Source organism: Tetrao urogallus (genome assembly GCF_951394365.1).
Source record: "Tetrao urogallus genome assembly, chromosome: 1".
Lineage (NCBI taxonomy): Eukaryota > Metazoa > Chordata > Aves > Galliformes > Phasianidae > Tetrao > Tetrao urogallus.
In genome coordinates, this window is record NC_136813.1 from 57,479,520 (window position 1) to 57,501,858 (window position 22,339).

Sequence of the window (22,339 nt, forward strand, 5' to 3'; positions counted from 1 at the left end):
AGAACATTCATCCATTGATAAGGTGGAGGCTTCATAATACTGATTCAAGAAGATATAACTTCATGAAATGGTGTTTTAGACTTGTTCAGACAGAAGACACAGGCATTAAACATTCATCACTCAGTGAAGCTTTACAGTCAGTCTTACACAGTGTCAGGGATTTTAAGTATTCTCTCTAGTTCTAAAATAAGGAGCACGCTATTCTTCTCGTTGTTGTGTTGTACGTTCAGTGGCTAAGACCAAAAAAGTCGCCACTGACACACTGACACTGCACTCATCAGTTTCAAAATCTGTACAGAGCAGGGCATTGAGATACCTATTTTCAAAAGGCCAGATGAGAACTAATATCCGTATTCCTTCATTTCTCCTCTTATAGAACAACCTTGCAACTGCACTTGCACTTACACTATTACAGTTGAACACGTATTCACTAGGCTGGAACTCAGAATGTAACATACTCCTACTCACCAGGGTAACTCCTTCATCATTCTTCTGATTCACGCTTCCTCCACTTGATATGAGCTGTCGGACATCTGTAAGCATAGTCATAGCTCTCTGTATCTTCATTTGGCGCAAGGAATTCAGCTCAACACCTGGAAAAATGAAAAGGCTGCTGATATTTTGTTCATCAGTAAAGAACATACATGATTTTGCTTTTATTTCCTGGGTTTGTAGAATGATAGTCAACATTTAATAAGAATTCAGTGTATGTTTACAGAACATGTCTCCTTGCTTATATTTACCAACAAGATTATTCATATTCTTATTTATCTGTATTACTTGGATGACTTAACCTCAGTCAGCAATATCAGACAAATGGGCCAGATGCCCTACTGACTGGCAAGAACAGTTGTAGGCAAAGTAGTTGGAATACCATTAACTCTGTTGAAACTGAGAAATAAGGAAGCTGCAATAAAATAAAAGAATTAAACACTTCAGAGAAGCCACTTCAAGTCTTTCAGACTTACTTAATGAATATTGTTTGAGGCAGCATTCTGTCACCCCTGTGTATGCATTACACTGCCCCAGACTAATCTCTCAAATCTGTCAACTCAACTCTTTGAGACACTGTGATTTGAAGCAAGTGGCACTAAAACTCAACTGCTGTTTTTTTTTATTTGCTTGGGTTATTTTTAGCCAGGATTAGTTGTCCATCTGGGCCTGGACCATTAACCAAATAAAAATGTGGTCTACAGGCAGGAACAAATAAGAGGAGATGAAAGTTATGAAGAGCTGGGTCTGTTTGAGTCAGCACTGCTATTGAAAGAAACACTTGTCAAAGTACAGCTTTAAAAGGAAGATAAGCAAGGCAGTCTACAACCAAAAGGAAGCATGGTCTGCAGTCTGAATAGAACTAAAATTAGAAACAGAGCACAACAAAATTACTAAGTGGTTAAATTAGCAACTGGTTGTGGCTTGAATGGAGGATCTAACCAAAATTCAGGGCTTGGTTCTTCCACTCATAACTTCCAGTGGTCATTTACATCTATATGTAGAAAATATAATTTGAATATGAAAACCCTGCCTCTCTGTCCTGGTCATGTCATAACAGAAAACATATAAATGACTTCTTGATTCTTTTCCACATTTGTGAGGATAAAAGTGACAAATAATAAATTAAATGAAATAAGATGTACTTAAATATTTTTGTTTGTATTATTCATTTTACATTTTCTATTCAACAATCCTTTTGTTTTTGCTTTTTTTTTGTTTTGTTTTTGTTTTGTTGTTTTTTTTTACATTACTAAAACAACTGAAGCATGTTTCAGGGTAAAAGTATATTTAAAGTCTCATAGTTTACAGCTACACTGGAATTCATGTAAATGGATACACTATATGCAGTTCAACAAAGAAACTCATTCAGTGTTTTTCCTCTCACGTGCTATTCTACACAGTGCTCTGTGTTTTGAACTTTATTTGCAGGGAGCACTTCGAGTTTCAGCTCTGAGGTGAAGTGTTCAGGGTGTGAAAACACGGTGTGTTGAACACTGCTGATCACATTTATACCAAATGTAAAACATAAATGTGAACCCAAAATGCCTCATTTTCTTTATCAGGACTAAAACTGTGCTCTTTCACAAAAATGCAATTCAGACAAGTATTAATTAGTATTGATAGCTTAAATCAGATATCCAACCAAAAGCAGAATGTGCTAACATACTATGTGTACCATGTATCACTGATAGCTGCTAGACTGGGACACATCGATTTCATATACAAAACTCTGAGTACCTCCTAAGAATCAACACTTCATTTCACCAGAACTGATATTTTTAGGTCTTCATCACATTTCACAGTAATGACTTAAAGCTACCCGGTGGCATTTACAAATTACTGATGTCATTTTTTTTTATATCTTCTCTCCAGATCCTGCTTGCTTGCAGCAGCAAGTTGATAGTTTAACATTCTAGTGGCAGAATTCTCTCAAATATGGAAGTTTCAATTGCCAAAACACTAAGTAGTACAGGAGTACACACACTTAAGTGGTAATTGTGGCACTGACTTCACTTGTTAAACACACTGCAAAGCTGAAATAAAACTTGCATGGTCATGATAAAGTTATTTCTAATGTTGTCATATAAAATACCTGAAAAACATATGTATAGTTTTTGCCTGATGACGAAGGCCATTTTTAAGACAGAAAATATAATTTCTGTCTTCTGTTTGATGTCTCTGGCAAGCAATTACAGTGCACTTTGCTTTTCAAGGAGAGAGGCAACAGGTGGAAATTAATACTCCAGCTCTTTAGCCTGTGCACAATACCTTGAACACTCAAACATGGAAACTATGTTCACAGTTTAAAAATTAGAAATACCAGTTTCTGACTTTCCCCACGTAAAAGACTCACAGTGAAATACAGGAATTATCATGTTGTCTGTATGTCTGTGCAGGTTGTACAGATACAGGTTGAGTGCAGATGTTAACTGGAGTCCAGTCAGCCTTTTCTTGCAACCTACTATGGATTTTCTATCGGTGTGATATGGTCAGAAAACTACCATGTCATTGTATTCTTAATCTAACTGTGAAATATTGATCCTTTGCTTAAGAAGTGCATTTGATAGCACCTGATTGCATTCCACATAGGGTTCCCAAAAATGAATTGTTGAAAATTTAACTTTGTTTGTAGCAAAGGAGGAATCGAGTAGAGTTCAGCTGCATCCTTTGCTCTATCACACATGTAATTATATACACATCAGCTCTGAGAAGATGCATCAACAATGCTACGTAACAAAATGCACAGTCTATATGAATCTCATGATTCCAATAGCAGTTATACAAAGAAACAATACACATTTCATTAGGCAAATAGCAATAAGCTGCCTGACAAGTGAGCTCTACAATAGTGGTAAGTTCCACAGGCTACATTTTAGCAAGATTCAAAGGACTTCTGACAGTAGTACAGAAGTAAAAGAGATCTCATCCCCTACAGAATAGAAACATGAAAAAAAATAATAATAATTTCAGAATTGCAGAATTTTGAATCCCAATAATTTGGAAAATATTTCGCTTGGGAGCAATGGTAGGGAGGTGCCTTCCCTTGATCAGTTCTGTTAAGATTTCTCTCCCTCCCCACGGGGTGACAGTTTTCATTAGTTTAGATGGAATAAAAAAGTATTACACATACAGTAACTCTAGCAGTCTGAATCAAAGAACGACCTTCATGTTGATTTTCAAAGAAAAAACACAGTTTAGATGTTCACCTGAAATGAGGCAGCAGCCAGCATGAATAAATAGAGGAAGAAAACTGAATCGGCAGGGAGTATTGGAACAGTTCACAGTAAAAAGAATGGAAACTGAAAAATAAAGGTGTAGGATAGCAAATAGACACCAAATATCCTGCAAAATCAGAGCAAGAGCTACATGCCCTTGGAGTTCACAGGAGATGCAATGGAGAAGGAACAATTACAGCAGCAGTGACCCTGCAGGGCACAGCATTTGGTTGTATTAGTCCTGATGACAGGCAGGAGCATAACCTAAAAGTAACAAAATGCAACACTTCTCCATGTTTAAGAGAAACACTTGACAAAGCTATTTCATCTACTGTGGCTGTCCCACCCTTTCATGCATATGGTTATGGAACTGACAACCCAAAACAATGTAAAAATAAATCAGATAAAAAACAGGGAAGTAACTTTCAGAAGGTTGCAGTGGTAAAGAAATACATGGCAAACAGAACTGAGAATTTCTATTAAATATATTTTCTGCAGAAATGTGCAGCACTTGGAAGTGTCTCCATCTGCCAGGTGAGCACCTGGTTCTGGGTACAAAGCATGCTGCTCAAGGACACCCAGCAACCACTCTGTCTAACTAGCTTGCACGTCTCATATTTAACACGTGTAAAAGTCTTCAGGATTTGTCAGTACCATCATGTGTTGCAAACACAAATGTGCACTAACAACTTGAAGCAGCTGTCACAAGCCAATCACTCCTCTTCTCTCACTCTGCCTCTGTTACTGCACAGAGCTGTAACTGCAGCAAGGTGCTTTTCACTCCAAGAGATGAGCCTGCCCATACTCTTCTGTAATTCCAGGGACACAAGGAATTTCTGTTTTTCAGTATAGGATAGATGTATTCACAAACAATCCATGAGGAAAAAAAAAAAAATCACGGTACCATTTGTGGTACATTCATTTTTATTCATTATATTATCTATGTGTAGATGTTACTTTATTCAGCTTTATTTGCAAGAATTTTAAGACCTTTACTGGCCACTTACCAGGCAGCTTTATAAAAAGTATCAATTTTGTAGAATTACACTGTTCAGCCACCCTTGTGCACATAGCTTAGCATTACGTACAGCTGATTTTCTGAAGTCCAGGATGTGAACAGATACATTTCAGCAACGATTACTATGTGAGAAGGGAAGCTAATATTTTCAGCATGTACAGAAGAACTTGCAAAACTACTGAGGGTATAGCTCTAATTCTCTGTAAAAGCACAGACTGATGGCTGTCGCTGGGTTCTACGTGTCTGTCTTTAAAGCTACCATTATGTATGCTGTCAAAGCAAGTGAGGGATGCTTACTATGAACTAAGCTTTTCTTTCTACTCTGAAAATGATGTCAGTAATGAAATGCCTGTTTTCTCCTCAGTGAACTTCTCCCACTCTAGTGAGACATGCTTTTTTCTGTCCCTTCTATAATAAGGATGTTGAAGACCCTTCTAACCAAAATTAGTTACATGGACTCCCTCTTTTCTTCATTTATATGATAAGAAAAATAATTGTTGTAATTTCTTTTAACAGACTGGCACAATCTCAAGATTCAATACTAAGCATTCATCCTTGGACATGTCTTGCAATTTATTATTTTACTCGTACTGTTAACACTAGAATGCAGAAACAAAGTAAATATATTCATCGCCTCTAGTTATTTATGATAAGTATAGCGTCTGCAATGAGCTCATCATGTACCGTACTTTTATACTCAGTGTTTCTCTGCAAGTTCTTAGTGTGATAGTTGGATGTATTTGTGGGAGAGCTGTAAGAGAAGGCTACTCAACGAGAGCCAGGGACCCAGGAGGTTATGGGAAACAAGGGCAAATATCTTCACTGATCGGGGACCATAGGACCCAAAAAAGAAAATAAGGCCTATATGGTGAAGGAATCAGGGCCAACCAACAGTCCTGACAGAAAAACCCATAACTACAGATCAGGACAATTCTAAAGGCGGGAAGCCAAGTCGGTCAGAGTCCCAGTGCACAAACATACCTTTGGGCAAGGACCAACAGCCTGCGCCTACACAAGGCTCCTCAGCCAAGGGATGAGTGAAATATCAGGGCAAAGATTTTCCCAGCTGTCCCATGACTTGGCTGTTCTCTCAACCAACTGTTCCCAACTTACATGGCTTTAACATATTGGAGCTTGCACTGAGTACAAGCAGCCAGACCCTGGGAGCGCAGGAAACCAGTTGCAGGACCTGTGGGTGCAGTCAAGACACTAAAAACTTTTTTTCTAACTTGCTAAAGGTCGTAGATTTAGAAATTCTATAAACATTGGTAATTCATTTCTGATGGCAACAGAATTAGAATCAGTAGGTTCTTTGAAAGGATACTAATAGGACATATCTTGTTTCAATGTCCTTCAGAATATTTTCCAAATTTTGTTAAGTTTATTAGTCATGAAAATGCCTGTTTTCCTTGTGGTGTCACTTACAAAGCAGGTCACAATCTATTGAGTATAAATTAAAATGTCAATTCAAGTGCCAAAAGTCTGCACAGTGAGTTTAAAGGCTCTCACTTTGATAAAAACATGTGGACAACAAAATGTTTCCATATGATGGATTTTTTTTCTTTTCATTCACTGCACATTTCCAGACACACGGAAGCACACAAATAGTAAGAGGAGTCTAAAACCTGAAAGTCAGTTAAAAAATATAAAAATTAAGATGGTCTATTCAAACATATTAGAAAGCACACGTTAAAAGATAGAAACAGTTTCAAATATTACACTTCTAATGAGTCACATTTTCTGTGTGCTTCATTTTCAGGAATTGGAGGGACCTACTGAAAAACGATGTTTGGTCTTCCTGGTTCTCACAGGCAATATTATCACCTAACCCCTATCGTAATTTAATTTACTTCTACACAGAATATAGATTATTTGTGCATGATAATCCTATGGGTAGGTGATTTCCAGACAGCAGAGATCAGACCGAAAATCTTTGAACTACCCTGAAGCTATTTGATTTTGTTTGTCTACTTTTTTTTCTATCAACATACTCCATCAACAGTACTAATAGAAAATTTATAAAAAGCTATCAGGATCACTTCAAATATGGTTCTGAAAGTAAAAAAATATATATTTATCAGGTAATTTAATTCTAGTTTAAGTTAATTGATCTTCATTGCTCACAATCTCTATATGTCAACATTTTAATCCGTTTTCATTGTAGTATATTAGCAATAATCCCTTAATGTGTATGAAAAGTATTTCACAGCTGTAAATACTAAAGTCTACAGAAGTAATTTTATGAAACAATACAGATCTGTAACAATGGCATTTCTTGAGCACACCGAAGAAACAGTACACATTTTTTCGCAGCATTGTATTACCAGGGTTTCTACAGTGCAACCTCAATCTTAGAATATTTTGGTGCATTTTCCCTAACATTTTTTTTTCATTACTAGTAATCAAATCCTGATGAAAAATACACATATCAGGGATTTTCATATTGCTGTTTTTGTCATTTAAAAAGTGCCAGCACTGAGAAATACATGGGTAGACACAGTTGTTAGGTTTTCCCAGAATGACAGAAAAATAGAATATCTCAAATTGGATTGGACAAGGATCACTGAGTCAACTCCCAGTTTTGGTAGCACAGAGACTTGCAGGGGTTGCCTCTGTAAGAGGAGGCAAGAGGCTGCTTCGTGCTGAACATGGCCTGTTCCAGATGGCTCCAATGGGCCCAGCACTGGCACAGCTGAGCCCACTACTAACACTGTACTGCAGTTGCACAGATTCAAGTTAGCATTAGACTACTTAGTACAGATACTATATGTCATGTGATGATTCTCTCATCAACTATTAAGGTTTTCAACTACAGCAAACTATTAAATTTTAAATTGTTAAATTTTAACAATGTATCTTCTGCTTTGAATTCACATTCTAGCATCTGCATATGAATGGGGATAAGAGATCTGACAGTGACCACTATCACTAATCTATGTCAGTTGTTCCAATCTGAACATACTGAAAACCTTTTTGATTCCAAATCATCTTCCTTCCCCTCATTTCCAAATTAATACAGCTCCAGTGGCTTCAGCAATTACGTAGGTCAAATGAATATACATATGCTTTAACTCAATGTCAAGTTCAATAAAAAAAGACCAGACTCAGACTTACCGTTTTCTTCCAGGTACATGAGAAGGATGCTGCTGGATTCAGTCCCTTCTACAGCATAGTCAAATGCTGTATTTCCATTAACATCTTGCAGCAGCACATTTGCTCCAGCCTACATGCAAGAATAAAAAATACTTTATGTGTATGCAATGAAATCCCAAAAGACAATTCTTACATACCAGGACCAGCTAACTTGCCCATTCAAAAATATTTCAAAGCTGGAGTTCCTAGCAGGCTGACTGTAACCTTGAACATTAATAAAAAATAAAGAACTTTGAATGTCAAAAAGGCTGGCTTTGCCTGGGACAGCTGATACTGTCACCACTCTAGTTGTCCAGTTGGTCTTTACCAAACAAATATCTGAGCTGCTTGTCAGTGACTTTTGGAACAGTCGCAGTTTGTAGCACAGCATTTTAAAGTAAAGTAAGCTGTTGCCAATTACAGTCTGCCTTGGAACACAGCACTGGTTCAAAAGCTGACTGACAAGCAGCACAGACATCCACGCAGGAGAGACAGGTAGACAGCTGGTAAAGGTAACCTTGTCAGCCAGCCCAATCTCTGACAGCCTCATCCACCAATCGAGCCTCAAAGAGAACCATCTCTTACTAAAAAAAATTTCCACTTGTTGACAGTTGAAGACAATGAAAATAAGCATGATTATTATAATTGTAATCCCTAAAGGAGCCTGGCTGACATTTCCATAAAATTCATTCAAAATTCAATACAGACAACTAAAGGGAGCCACCAGGAGGTAAAGAGGAAGAGATAAGAATAAACACATGAGAAGATTTAAGAAAAACCACTAGAATGATAAGAAAACTTGTATTTCCTATATTAAATACTGCTAGTGTTAGAATTTGCATTATGAAGGGTAATTTATTAAAAATATATATATATCCCTTAAAATATTGCTAATTTCTGAGTTTACACTACAGTAAAATGCCACGTATATACTTTAAGAGGTCATAATTTTAATTCTTTTGTATTGTTCTCTATGACTTTTAACGGAAAGGAATTATGAAATAAGAGTGACCTTTGGTAATTCTAATTACTTTTCTTAATAGCTTGTATGATAAAAGTTTAGCTAATAAAAATGAGAGGTACTAAGAGCAGCCTTTCCTAAAACCTCAGTGGTAGAGGTCAACTGTAATAAAGAATTACTAATAGAAGGTATGACTGCTTCTTTTAGGAGCTTACATTCTAAGTACCATGCCAAAGAAAAACGCTTAATAGGGTCAACTCCAGTATCAGAGTGAAATATGCCACCAAGAACTAGCAAATCCATTTTGATTTCACGTTACCAAACTTCAAGTGTTGAAGTTGGAGTGATATGAATGAATCTGCTGATTTACTTTTCATAGAATCATAGAATCATCGAGGTTGAAAAAGACCTCTAAGATCATCCAGCCAAACCATTCACCTATTACCAATATTTCCCACTAAACCACGTCCCTCAGCATGATACCTAAATGTTTCTTGTATTCCTACAGGGACAATGACTCTATCATCTCCCAGCTTGGTGTCATCTGCTAACTTAATGAGGGGCATTCCTCATCCAGGTCATCAACAAGGATACTGAACAGGACAGGCTCCAGTACTGATGCCTGGAGAACACCATTTGTAACCGGTCACTCACTAGCTGGATTTAACTTCATTCACCACCACTCTCCATGCCCAGCCATCCAGCGAGTTCTTTCCCACCAAAGAGTCTGTTGGTCCAAGCCACAGGCTGTCAGCTTCTCCAGGACAATACTGTGGGAGACAGTGTCAAAGGCCTTGCTGAAGTCAACACAGACTATGACAACAGTCTTTCACTCATCCACCAGGTAGGTCACTCCGTCATAAAAGGAGATCAGATTGGTCAAGCAGGACCTGCCTTTCATGAACCCTTGAAAAAAATCCATGAATCCTTTGTAGCCAAGAGGGGAGATACAGGCATCAAAGAATGACTCACTGCAGCTATCTCAACAACTATCTCAAACATCTGGGATCCCCTATACAGTGATATCCTATCTGCCAAAACAATCTCTTCTGCTCTGAAATACATTATTCTCTTTTCATGATTATCCTGCTGACTGACTAGAGGAACCTAGATAGCATATTTATTTAAGATGAATATTTGCCAAGTGGCTAGATCAGGTTAGACAAGAGATGACTCTGACGCTTAGTGAAAAGGAACAGAAGGAGACTTATGTGGAAAGAAAGAGGTATAAAATGTTGCATTCACTATAGCACGGTGAAAATAAGTTTCTACTTGCCCGTTCTACTAGACAAAGATATGACGAAAAAAAACAAATGAAGAATGGATTTGAAGATTATAACCACTTTGCAGAATGGCTTAACAGCTATTTACAGCATTTATTCCACTACTGAGCAGAGTGTTAGGTGTTGATTTTGTGTTTTTTTTTAATTTCCATTCAGTGACTCAAGGAGTTTGCTGGTAATAGCAGAGTCAATGAAGTAACACATGCATATATCTAGTTGGCCTGCACGCAGCGAAAAAGCACAAACTCTTGGAGGTATCTATACTTCCTTGCATGTAAATAATTTCCAAGAATTGCCAGAGGCAGTTCAGAAGGATAATAATAACACAAGTTTACACACATTTTCTTACTTCTTGATCTAAGAAAATGAAAAAAAAAAAAAAAAAAAAAAAAGACATTAAATTCAGAAAAAGTAGAATATTTAACTTGATCTGCAGCACAATTTTCATTCTTTCTCCTGGATTTAAGATTTAATGCCACTGAAGGAAGAATACAATACGGAATTACTCAGCTCCAAATAATTTTACTGGGTAGTTTTACATTAGCTTATTTCTTAAAAAGCATGCACAATGAACTGCAACCAAAAAGAAGGTCAAAACTGGAGAAAACTAGGACAGAGAAGGTAGGATTGGTTCTTGGAACTCAAGTGAAAAAGCAATTTAGGATGAGGCTACACTTTTAAAAGTAATATTTCCCTCTAAAAATAAATTATTCAGGAGTTTTTAAGTAATAAACACGTTCGATATAGTGTACCAAGTATTTAATACAGTTTGGTATCATCATCAAACCCCACACGCACACATTTCAGTACACAAAGAGTAAGGTACTGGAAATATTTGTTAAGCTCCATTTCTTTAGAGCATTCCCAAAAATAGTTCTTAATCCCATTTCTGTGCTTAGCTATGCTTTCAAAGACAATCTGAACAGAAATAACTCACCTTTGAGAAAACTATCTAAAAAAAGGAAAGAAGAAAAGAAAAATTCCCAGGGTAGCTAATCCCTTTTTCTGTCTATATGGCTAAACTAGCTGAGAAAAGGTAAATGGATAAAAATCGCTTTCTTTTTATACAGTTTTATCTTTCCCTCATTTTCCTCTCTTTCACGTTGAGTCCTGGAAGACAGACCTCCCCACTGTAACTACTTGAAAGTAACTTGCTTGTGAGAAGTTTTTAATTGAGGTAATTCTGACTGTTGAAATTTTTACATTCTAGAACCAGATTTTGGCATGCCTACAATTGCAAATTCATAACCAAATAAATGAAAAACAACTTCATTAACCCAGGTACACATGAAGTATACAAATATGTATAAATAACCTTTTACAATTGCATCAAATATCCATTTCACTTGTATTCTGTAATATAGACACTGTGGCACATGAAAAGGAGTATAGGATTTCCCAGACAGTTTCACTAGCTCATCAGACTCTTTTCTGCCAATTGTCCAATTGCCATTTGGTTGCCGTAAATAAACTGCAACGTAATCTTTGTGCTAATCCAGGAAATGTGGGGAATCCCAAATGGATTTACTCATTTTCATTTTTCCACAGGGGAATATGAACATGCACAGACTACTGAAACCTGGAAGTATGATGACCCCAGTTCACGGAAGGAGGGACGTTCAGAACCATGGCAAAGCATCTCATGGCAAATAAGGAGCTAATTCACTCCAGCAGTACAGCACGAATTTACACAGGCAGTACAACCAACAGACCAGAATGCTTCTGTCTTTGTAGCAATACCAAGGCTTTCCCTGAAGATGAATTTTTTTATTTTTTTTTAAAACCAAACAACTGCAGTTAAAATTCTTACAGTACATTACACTGGCATCAAAGGTGGAACAATTCACTGTATTTCTCTTTCCAAGTTCAGGCATAATCTCCCATTAAAAAAAAACAAACACATCTGTCAAGTGGCATAGAATCATAGAATGGTTTGGGTTTGAAGGGACCTAAGGGACCTTTAAGATCACCTAGTTCCAACACTCAGCTACAGGCAGGGACCTCCCAGTAGATCAGGTTGCTCAAAGCGCCATCCAGCCTGGCCTTGGCCCTCCCATCCACAACTTCACTGGGCAACCTGTTCCAGTGTTTCACCACCCTCACAGTAAAGAATTCCTTCCTAATATCTAGACTAAATCTACGCTCTTCCAGTTTAAAACCTTTTCCCCTCAACCTGTCTCTACCTGCCTTTATAAAAAGTCCCTCCCTAGTTTTCCTGTAGGCCCTTTCAGGTACTGGAAGGCCACTATAAGGTCTCCTCAATCTTTTCCAAGCTGAAGAGCCCCAGCTCCTTCAGCCTGTCCCCACAGGGAAGGTGCTCCAGCCCTCTGATCATCTTTGTGGCCCTCCTCTGGACCTGCTCCAACAACTCCATGTCCTTCTTGTATTGGGAGCTTTAGAACTGAATGCAAAGTGTCAGTATGATACAAATTGTAAGTACCAATACTTCAAACATACATAGTATGAAGCCATAGTATTCACCTGTTCATTCTGACTACATATTTGCCCAGCATATATGAAAAGTTTCTGGTTTACTCATTCTCAACACATCCTCAGCCTTCAACCATTTCTCAAAAAGAAGATGAATATCTTGAAAAACTTTATTCACTATCTCCCATGGGTTATACTTTCGAGAAAAAATATTTGACTCCAATAATAAATTGCTTCATTTTAGCAAGACTTTAGATGGAATATGTTATTAAAAATGTTCCCAAAGAAACATAATTCAATACAGAATTCAATTCAGAATGCAAAATGAATCTGAACTGAGTGTACAACTCTGTGGAACAACATCCATATGCAGAAATTCCAAGCAAGGGAGAATGCTTGCAATCAATAATAGCTGAGTAGATGGTGCCAAATTTGTATAGTACTCCTCTACGTTCACAAATCAGAGCCCACTGCCAAAGGGAAAATACCTTTGGCTGGCAAAAGGAGATAAGATTTCCCTTCTGGTTCCAGAAACGATGATTGAAAAGACTTCAATTTATCACAGGACTAATTTCACCGCACACTTTTTAACCCTATTTTAATTTCTACACTTTTCTTCTTTTTTTTGTAGAACTTCTTTATTTTAATTTCCAACAAATTTGAGGGTTAGACCTTTTTCCAGCCACCTGCAACCACCTATCTCCTATATTCTGCTTAGGAGTTCTAGCCATCAGATTTTATGTCCAGAAATACAATACCACCACAAATGTCTGGTTCAAAATGTAATCTGATTTAAGCATTCTTAGAAGATGCCTAATATATTGAGATTCCCAAAAGACTTTGGAAATATTTGTACATTATTCTAGCTGCAGAATTTTAAGGTACTTCCATCCTTAAAATCAGAGCTTATCTCTCAAGCTGTGATGCTAGAGCTAATGCATCCAGGGACTGTCGTGTTGACAGGTGTTAGCTGGCTGAAAGAGCATGTTTCAGTTGCTTCCTTTTTAGCTAGAAGCCAGGTAGTATCCAGGAAGTCTCAGTAGGACCTACTGAAGTTCAAGCTGAAAGTCTTGTATTTTGATGCAGGCTTTAAACCATTCTTTTCAAAATTGTGTTCCATGCAGATCACTATGTATTAAGAAGATAAGTCATTTATGTTCAATTGTAAAGCAGAAAGTCACAGGTATGTTATAAAATACGACAAAATTTATTTGCCACGAGTGTGATCAAGCACAGGCTTCCTAGAGAGATGACTGATGATTGATGCCCTGTGCCAATCAGCATTTAAGAGGCATTTGGACAATACCCTCAATAACATGCTGTAACTTCTGGTTAGCCCTGATGAGGTCAGGCAGTTAATTTTTAGAAGGTCCCTTCCAACTGAAGTATTCTATTCTATAGTATTAGCAATATTTACAATCATTACCCAGCCACTGCCTGTTTTTCCTAGGATTGCCAACACTGGCTTCATGAGGTTGAATAAAGGCGATCATAAATATAATACAACTTGAGGAATACGTGTGAATATAAAACAGAAAGAAAGAAAACGTAAGTATGAATGAGATAGAGGCAGAAGCATTGTGTTACAAGTCAGTAGCCATGGATCTAACTTTCCACAAAATCAAGATATTAAGCAGAACAGGAACAGTTCTCAAGACAAGGATCAAAAAAATTTGAAGACTTCACATTAGCAAACCACAGACAACGAAATAAAAGATAAAATGAGACTCAGCAGCTGCTCTCAGTTCAAAAGCATATTTTCTTCCCTACTCATTTAAAGAGCAGACTTCCTGTAGGCAGGAAATTATTTCACAGAAATAACAATTTAGTTACTAGTAGACCTGAGGGGGGAAAAAGCATTAAAAAAAAAATCCACAAACAAACAAACAAAAAAAGAAGTTTCAGTGATTACAATTAGAAATTCTCTGTTGACAATTCCCCTACCCATTTCCTGCTGTAATCTTAACTGAGGCTTGCCTGCTTAGTAAGAAGAAAAATGACAGGCACGAATGTAGTGCAAGTGTAGTTGAACCTGTTTCACTGAATCTAGATATTGTCTCAGGATGCCGATTGACATCTTAACACTTTCATTTTAATTCTCTCCATATTAATCTTTAAGAAAGAACCTTCCTCATGAAACTGCAGATAACAGGGATATAGTTAATCAATTTATATCAATTCCAGAGTAAAACAAGGTTCCTCTGCCAGAACAGAAGGTAAAAAGCAGCAGATGAAAAGCCAGCTATCTGCCTCTGAGCTGATTCAGGGCTAGGAGTCTACCATGCAGCTTAACATTTCTAATATCTTCCTTTGTTTTCCTCCTCCCTCTGGACTTAACAGAGAACAGAAAAACACTAATATTTATAAGCAATTTATAAAGATCTTTAAGTTCCAGTACAGTGTATCATATATATATATGGCACATAGTACAATTGCCTCGGGGCTGTGCTACCTTATTTGGCTTTAATGCTCCCCAAAGTGGCCCAGGGGAACAGAAAACAAAAACAAAACGACATTGTCCCTTCAGGAAAGACAGGAGTGGGGATCATTCCCCAAATAGTGGTATTGGCCACACAGGTAATCCAAGCAGGCTGTTTTCTTTTACAAATCTTAGTGAAAAACAAAGAAATTAAAATTTCATCTGTCCAACAGCACCACTTCATAAGCCTCTGCTCTTCATCCCTTTAGAGCAGTTTCCATCACTGCAGCCTGAAGGGATATCCACAGTGTTTGATTAAATGGGAATATTGGTAAGCTAAGACTGATGAGTGGATCTTCAAAGTATTCTGTTTTACAAATAATAAACTATAGCTTCTATCGGGACATTAGGTTACTTACAGGTAGTGAAGTTCCACATCTAAACACCATCACACTCTGACAGCAATTGATACCAAACTTGGGTGTATGATTTCCAAAATTATAGCTTTTCCTCATGAATTCTGATTGATTGAAACCTAAACTTTTAAAGGCATCAAAGAAATTCAAGTAGTGTGTAGGAATTTCCTAACTGAAAATATTTTCTCCTTTCCTGTGTCACTTCTCAAAACAATCTGAACAAGAACTCAAACTCCGTACAGCAATTCAGAAGTGAAATCAGTGCATCACAAATCAAAATAACAACTGGAAAGATCTAACACCATCTATCATGCCTGTAATCTGATACACTAACAAGTGTTCTCCATATGCCTTACATGTGCTTGTGTGGCCAGAGGAACAAATGAAGGGAACAAATCCTCCTTTTCAGCTGACTTCTTCCATAGCAGTGCAGCACATTAAGGCATATTCATGAAGATAGACAATTTCTCCCTTCACACAAGCAGGAAAACCTCTCACTTACTCTTAAATGTATTTGCAGAGAGGGAAGCTGAATAAACTGGTACGTCGGTCCAGTATCCAGGGCCAAGAACTTCTACAACTTTGAATCAATGGTTACCCATAGATGATGGGCAGCAGAGTGACTATTTCAGGGCTCTATACTCTGTATGAGTCACTACTGTCTATGCTTCATGCTTGTCACATTACCAAAATTACTCTTTCAAAAGAGGCAGAAACTGTCTGCCATCTGGATGAGGTTAACTGCACAAATAAACGTTTGGATTCAGTTTTGGTATACAAAATCCCAAATCATGCAAACACAATGCTCAATTCCTTATGTCTGTAACAATACAGCCTAAAGAACCAAGACATAATTAAAAAAAAAAAAGCAGAAGAGAACTCAGTGTTGACAATTTTACGCCAAAACATTAAAATAGTTTCTAAAAATCAAGCATTTGTATTAATAATATGCTGTGTTATGCCATTACTACTATTTCTTTTTTCCTTTATAGTCACTTGCTAGACCAGCTAAAGGACACTTCATACAAATACAGTTGGGAATTCAATCACCTCTGTGTAACTTAAGAATATCAGCTGCTATGTGAAGACAGCTTCTTTAACTCACAACACTTCTGGTTCCATACTGCAGAAAGGAGCACCAAAATCGATTATGCAACATAGCTCCAGATCAAAACAGACCTTTCATTAATGTATTTAATCTAGAAATTAAGATTTCTGGATGCATGCCAGAGTGCAGAAAGAACATTACAGCATCCCCAAAATCCCAGACATAACCTCTGCAAAAGATGAGTTAAGAAAGAATAAAGAAACATGCCAATACAGTGGCTGTTTTTTCTAAAAAGTGTCATGTGGAGGCATACGTATGAAATCACTGATGTCTACAGAAATATTCAACTGCATTTGAAAATACATTTGCTGTTGGAGTGCTTAAATAATAAAAACACTACTTTAAAATCATCATTCAAATTTCCACAACCATTCTGATAATCATTTAATTTATGAAGAAGGGTTTGTTTTTTTTTTTTCCTTAAAGCTAATACAATGCAGGCAACATCACTTCACATAAAGGATTTTCAGTAGACTCAAAAATATATATATATATGACTGCCATGGCAAATATTACAGATTGTGTAACAGGCATAGCCTGTTCCACTAGTGCTTTCAGAAGATAAAAGAATTAGCACTGATGACTGAAAGCTAAAGGCCAACATTTTCCCATCTGTTTGCGCACCATGGGGATTTAAATTTTGCCCATCAGCTGGAAGGCTTGTAAAAGGCATAACAAAAGCCCACTCAGTTCCAGTACTGAACACTTCTGATAACGCTGCAGTAGTACATTAGGTTTTCAGTAACATTTTTCATACAGTTAGGAGATAAAAAGTTAAAATCTACAATCAGAAGCTATCAAATGAAAAATAATGTATGTTTCTCAAGTTACCACTACTTAGATGCCTAGCTGTACAATATTCATGAGGATTTGGGATCATCCTATTAATTCTAAAGGCGTAAAGATATTTACTTGCATCTTAATTAGTTGGCATGTTGGATTTCATGGCTGTTCTTCATATTCATGCTCCTAGTATATGTGATAGATTTTTTGGAATTTAAGACCTCAATTTCTGAGTTATTCTGTGGTCTGGTTTCCTTAACTTAGTTTCACCTAGAGGAGTCATTGTGGCACTGAATGCTATCAATGAGTTTGAGCCATATGTACAATATTTCCCAGCACAGGCCTAGGGCTCCAACACACCTGTAATTTTAAACATCCAATCTTCTAGCCTCTACAGATATGATTAGAAATGATCTTGCTCTTATAATATGTAGTTGCTGTAATGTCAGAAAGTATTCTAGCTGCCAAAAAAAAAACCAAAAAAACCAAAACTGCACTGCATTTAAAAAAAAAAAACAAGTATAATACAAAAAAGTAGATAGTGAAGAACTCTATCCACAATTCTCATCTCCAAAACCAAGCACAAGAAGAAAGCCATATCCTGTATTATATTCTTATTTATGGGGGGAACTCTTGAGTCAAAGCACCTATCAAGAAGTTTTAGCGAGAGATTCTCAGAAAAGAGACAAAAAGGTGAACCATTAGGATATCTGGAGGAGCACAACAAGCATGAAGAAGGTCCTTCTCTTTGCTTAGTATGCAAAAAATTTATCAATCAGAACAATTATACAAATTGGGTAGTCCAGTTTGAACGTCACAAAAATAAGCTGAAACATAATTCTTACTCCTTTAATGAAACCGCTTTCTCTGAATGTAAGAAAAAAAAAATCAAGAAGACATCTCAGAATATATTGCCTCATCATCATTGCATATTTTTACTGTAATGTGAATAATAAAAGATGGCAATAAATTTATTCCTGATATTAATTACAATGAAAAGTTCTCTTCATTTAGAATGGTATTCAGCTCTATTTTTAAGACAAAGGATCAGAACAAGGTCAGCAAAAAGGTGACCGAAGCACAGAAGGATGGGTATTTGACTTGATACTGTCAGGCTTCAAATTATTTGGCAAAAAAAGAGAATTATAAGGGAACCATCAAAGAGCATTGATGGCTAAAGACTAAAAATTTCCCCATCTGCTCAGGCACATGGGACGTGTACACTCCCCATCAGCTGCAGAGCTTACAGAAGAAAAAAAAAACGAGATTATTCAAGTGCTGGATGACTCTGATAACAACAAAAATTGTTTTTAACTTAATTTAATTGGAATAATTAAAAACTATGACAGGCATACTAAAAAAAAGATCAGTCATTGTCTCATAACACTAGAACAAAAGGTCACTTTGCAAGATTACTGTCTTTGATTTTTAGAACAAATGGAAGAAAATTCTCCTTCACAAGCGTGAGCCTCTGGAATTCCCTGTCAGAAAGTCTTTAAGCCACAACAGCACGGTTAAAGTTAAGAGTGACTTAATAAATATTAATAAAGCTTTTAATTACATAAGGTCAATCAATCTAATATTTAGGAAACAAAAAGATTCTGGGTTAGTAAGATTTGTGACTTGTGTACAACACTGGACAGGTGGTAAAGCACACTTTGACTGTAGGAAGAATAGGAAGAGAAAGCATCTTCTGATGATCAACCACAATACTGCGAAGGACAGAGCACAAACCAAGCTAAAACAAAACAAAACATTCTGAGACCTTGTCTACTAATGTTTCCTGTTACATTTTGTCTTTGTGTGTGTATAAATATATGCACTATAGATACATACATTATTACATAGGGTAGAATACATTATACACTCCGAACAGAAAAGTAGGAGTAATTTCTAGTTTAATTTGGAGTTAGAAAGAGTTCCCTACCCTGAAGTATTGCTGAAGATAGAACTACGTGGAGCAGTAAAGAAAGCAAGCTGGTTTTGATGGCTCACTGAAGACTGGAAACTGATTCTGAGGAGCCAGCACCTTACAGGCTCAATTTAAATTTATAGGTAAAACTGAAGTCCCTGTTTTACAAGATGATTTTCTCCTTTCTCTCACTGAGTGCAAAGGTAGCCTTTTCTTCCCAGATGTGAGCACCCGTTCCCTTCAAAACTCTCCTTCCACATGATGTCACATGGTATGGAATATAGCCCTGCCGAAAAAGACTTAAGGGTCCTGGTTTGTGAAAAACTTAACAAGAGCCAGCAGTGTATGCTTGCAGCCCTGAAAGCCAATGATATCCAGGGTTCCATCAGAAGAGGAGTGGCCAGCTGGTGCAAAGGAGGCATTTGTCCCCCTCTACTCTGCCCTCATGAAGCCCCATTTGGAGCACTGCATCCAAGTCTGGAGTTTCCTACACAGGAAAGATGTGGAGCTTTAGGAGAGGGTCCAGAGGATGTCCACAAAAATGATCCAAGGGCTGGAGCACTTCAGGCTGAGGGACCTGGCCTCGTTCAGCCTGGAAAAAAAAAAAAAGACTGCGGGGAGACCTTATTACGGCCTTCCAATATTAAAAGGAAGTTTATAAGTTGTTAAAAGTTGAGGGAAATCAACTTTTTACATGGATAGCGATAGGACAAGGGGGAATCATTTTAAACTAAAGGAGAGGAGATTTAGATTGGATGTCAGGGGGAAGTTTTTGCTGAGAGAGTAATGAGGTGGCGATGGAAAAGGTTGCCCACAGAGATCATGGATGCTCCTTCCCTGCAGGTGTTTAAGGCCAGGCTGGATGGAGCTCTGGGCAATCTGATCTCGTATTTGATCAAGCAGTTGACACATCTGCCTGTAGCAGAGGGGATGGAACGTGATCATAGAATCATAGAATCACTAAGGTTGGAAAAGACCTAAAAGATCACCCAGTCCAACCGTTCACCTATTCCCAATAGCTCCTACTAAACCATGTCCCTCAACGCAACATCCAGTCTTTCCTTGAACACCCCCAGGGTCGGTGATTCCACCACCTCCCTGGGCAGTCCATTCCAGTGCCTGACCACCCTTTCTGAAAAGTAATACTTCCTCATGTCCAGCCTGAATTTCCCCTGGCGTAGCTTGAAACCATTCCCCCTGGTCCTATCACTAATGACACGAGAGAAGAGGCCGACCCCCAGCTCACTACAACCTCCCTTCAGGAAGTTATAGAGAGCAATAAGGTCTCCCCTGAGCCTCCTCTTCTCCAGGCTGAACATTCCCAGCTCCTTCAGCCTCTCCTCATATGGCCTGTGTTCCAGACCCCTCACCAGCTTCGTTGCCCTTCTTTGAACACGTTCCAGGGCCTCAATATCTTTCTTGCAGTGAGGGGCCCAAAACTGGACACAGTACTCGAGGTGCGGCCTGACGAGTGCTGAATATAGGGGAACAATCACCTCTCTGCTCCTGCTTGCAACACTGTTTCTGATGCAAGCCAGGATGCCATTGGCCTTCTTGGCCACCTGGGCACACTGTCGGCTCATGTTCAGCCGAGCATCAATCAATACCCCCAGGTCCGTTTCCTCTACGCAGTCCTCCAGCCACACCGCCCCAAGCCTGTAGCGTCGCCTGCGGTTGTTGTGGCCGAAGTGCAGGACCCGGCATTTGGCCTTGTTGAAACTCATCCCATTGGCTCCAGCCCAGCTCTCCAGCCTGTCCAGATCCCTCTGTAGGGCGTCGCTACCCCCAGGCAGATCCACGCTTCCAGCCAATTTGGTGTCATCTGCGAATTTACTGAGGGTGCACTCGATGCCCTCATCGAGGTCATCTATAAAGATATTGAAGAGGACAGGCCCCAGCACCGACCCCTGCGGAACACCACTCACGACCGGTCGCCAGCTGGATTTGACTCCATTCACCACCACTCTCTGCGCCCGGCCCTCCAGCCAGCTCCTTACCCAGCCAAGAGTGTACCCATCCAAGCCTCTGACTGCCAGCTTCTGCAGGAGAATGCTGTGGGAGACAGTGTCAAAGGCTTTGCTGAAGTCTAGGTAGACCACATCAACAGCCTTTCCTTCATCCACCAGATGGGTCACTAGATCATAGAAGGAGATCAGGTTGGTCAAACAGGACCTGCCCTTCATGAACCCATGCTGGCTAGGCCTGATCCCCCGGTCACCCTGCACATGCCGCATGATCTCCCTCAAGACGATCTGCTCCATAACCTTCCCTGGCACCGAGGTCAGGCTGACAGGCCTGTAGTTCCCCGGACAGGCCTGTAGTTCCCCGGGTGATGATGCTTGAGGTCCCTTCTAACCCAAGCTATCCTATGATTCCATGATCCCTTAGGCAAGTTTAAGTCAGCTGTGCAAATCCTGTTCCCTCTCATCTCCTTAGTCTCCCACAGCCTCCTCACTAGCAGGTAATATGAGAACAGCCTTGGCTCTATACGGCACTGCTTAGCAGCAACTATAAGCATCAGTGTGTTATCAACATTATTCTTCTCCTAGAACCAAAACACAGCATCACACCAGACACTGAAGAAAACAACTATGTCCCAGCTGAAACTAAGATAAAATGCTTCAAATGGCACGTGGAAAAAAAACAGCATTACTTCAGGTATGACATTGGATATTATCATTTTACTGATGTTGAGCAAATGACAAAGTTTGTCATTTATGTTTGCACAGTAAAAATAAAGAAATATCAGTAGAATGAATCCAGAATAAAAAGCAAAGGATTAAACAGCACTTAAGAAACAATAGTTGTGTAAAGCCCAATGCATTCATTTCACATCAGAAACTGAAAGTACAAAAATGTTAATTTACCTTGGCTAATTTGCATTTTTGTTACGAGACATTCATTGTGTTGACCGATAACATCAACATACTCCAATTGTACAGGGAAGAGACTCTATAGCAGCTTAATCAGCAGTCAGGGTGATACTGTCCTGCAGGTTAGTAATAAAATCTATACACTTTACAAACAAGCCATTCATTGTGTGAAAGACTGACTGTATTTGGGAACCTTAGCATGCCAGTCATCTTCATACAGAAGAGCTGGCTTCTGAGAACACCAGAGTGTGATTAGAGAACTCACCAGACAAACAGGCTATCCTATTACTTTCC

The 22,339-nt window shown here is 38.4% G+C and overlaps 1 protein-coding gene across 1 annotated transcript in view; it reads right to left on the reverse strand.

The window, feature by feature from the left end:
* Positions 1–22,339, reverse strand: part of MYO16 (myosin XVI) — a gene marked incomplete at both ends in the record, with an annotated part of 283,559 nt that overhangs the window by 193,855 nt on the left and 67,365 nt on the right. The window contains 2 exon segments of the mRNA XM_079549224.1: positions 469–593; positions 7,843–7,951. Coding sequence (XP_079405350.1) covers positions 469–593; positions 7,843–7,951 — 234 coding nt within the window.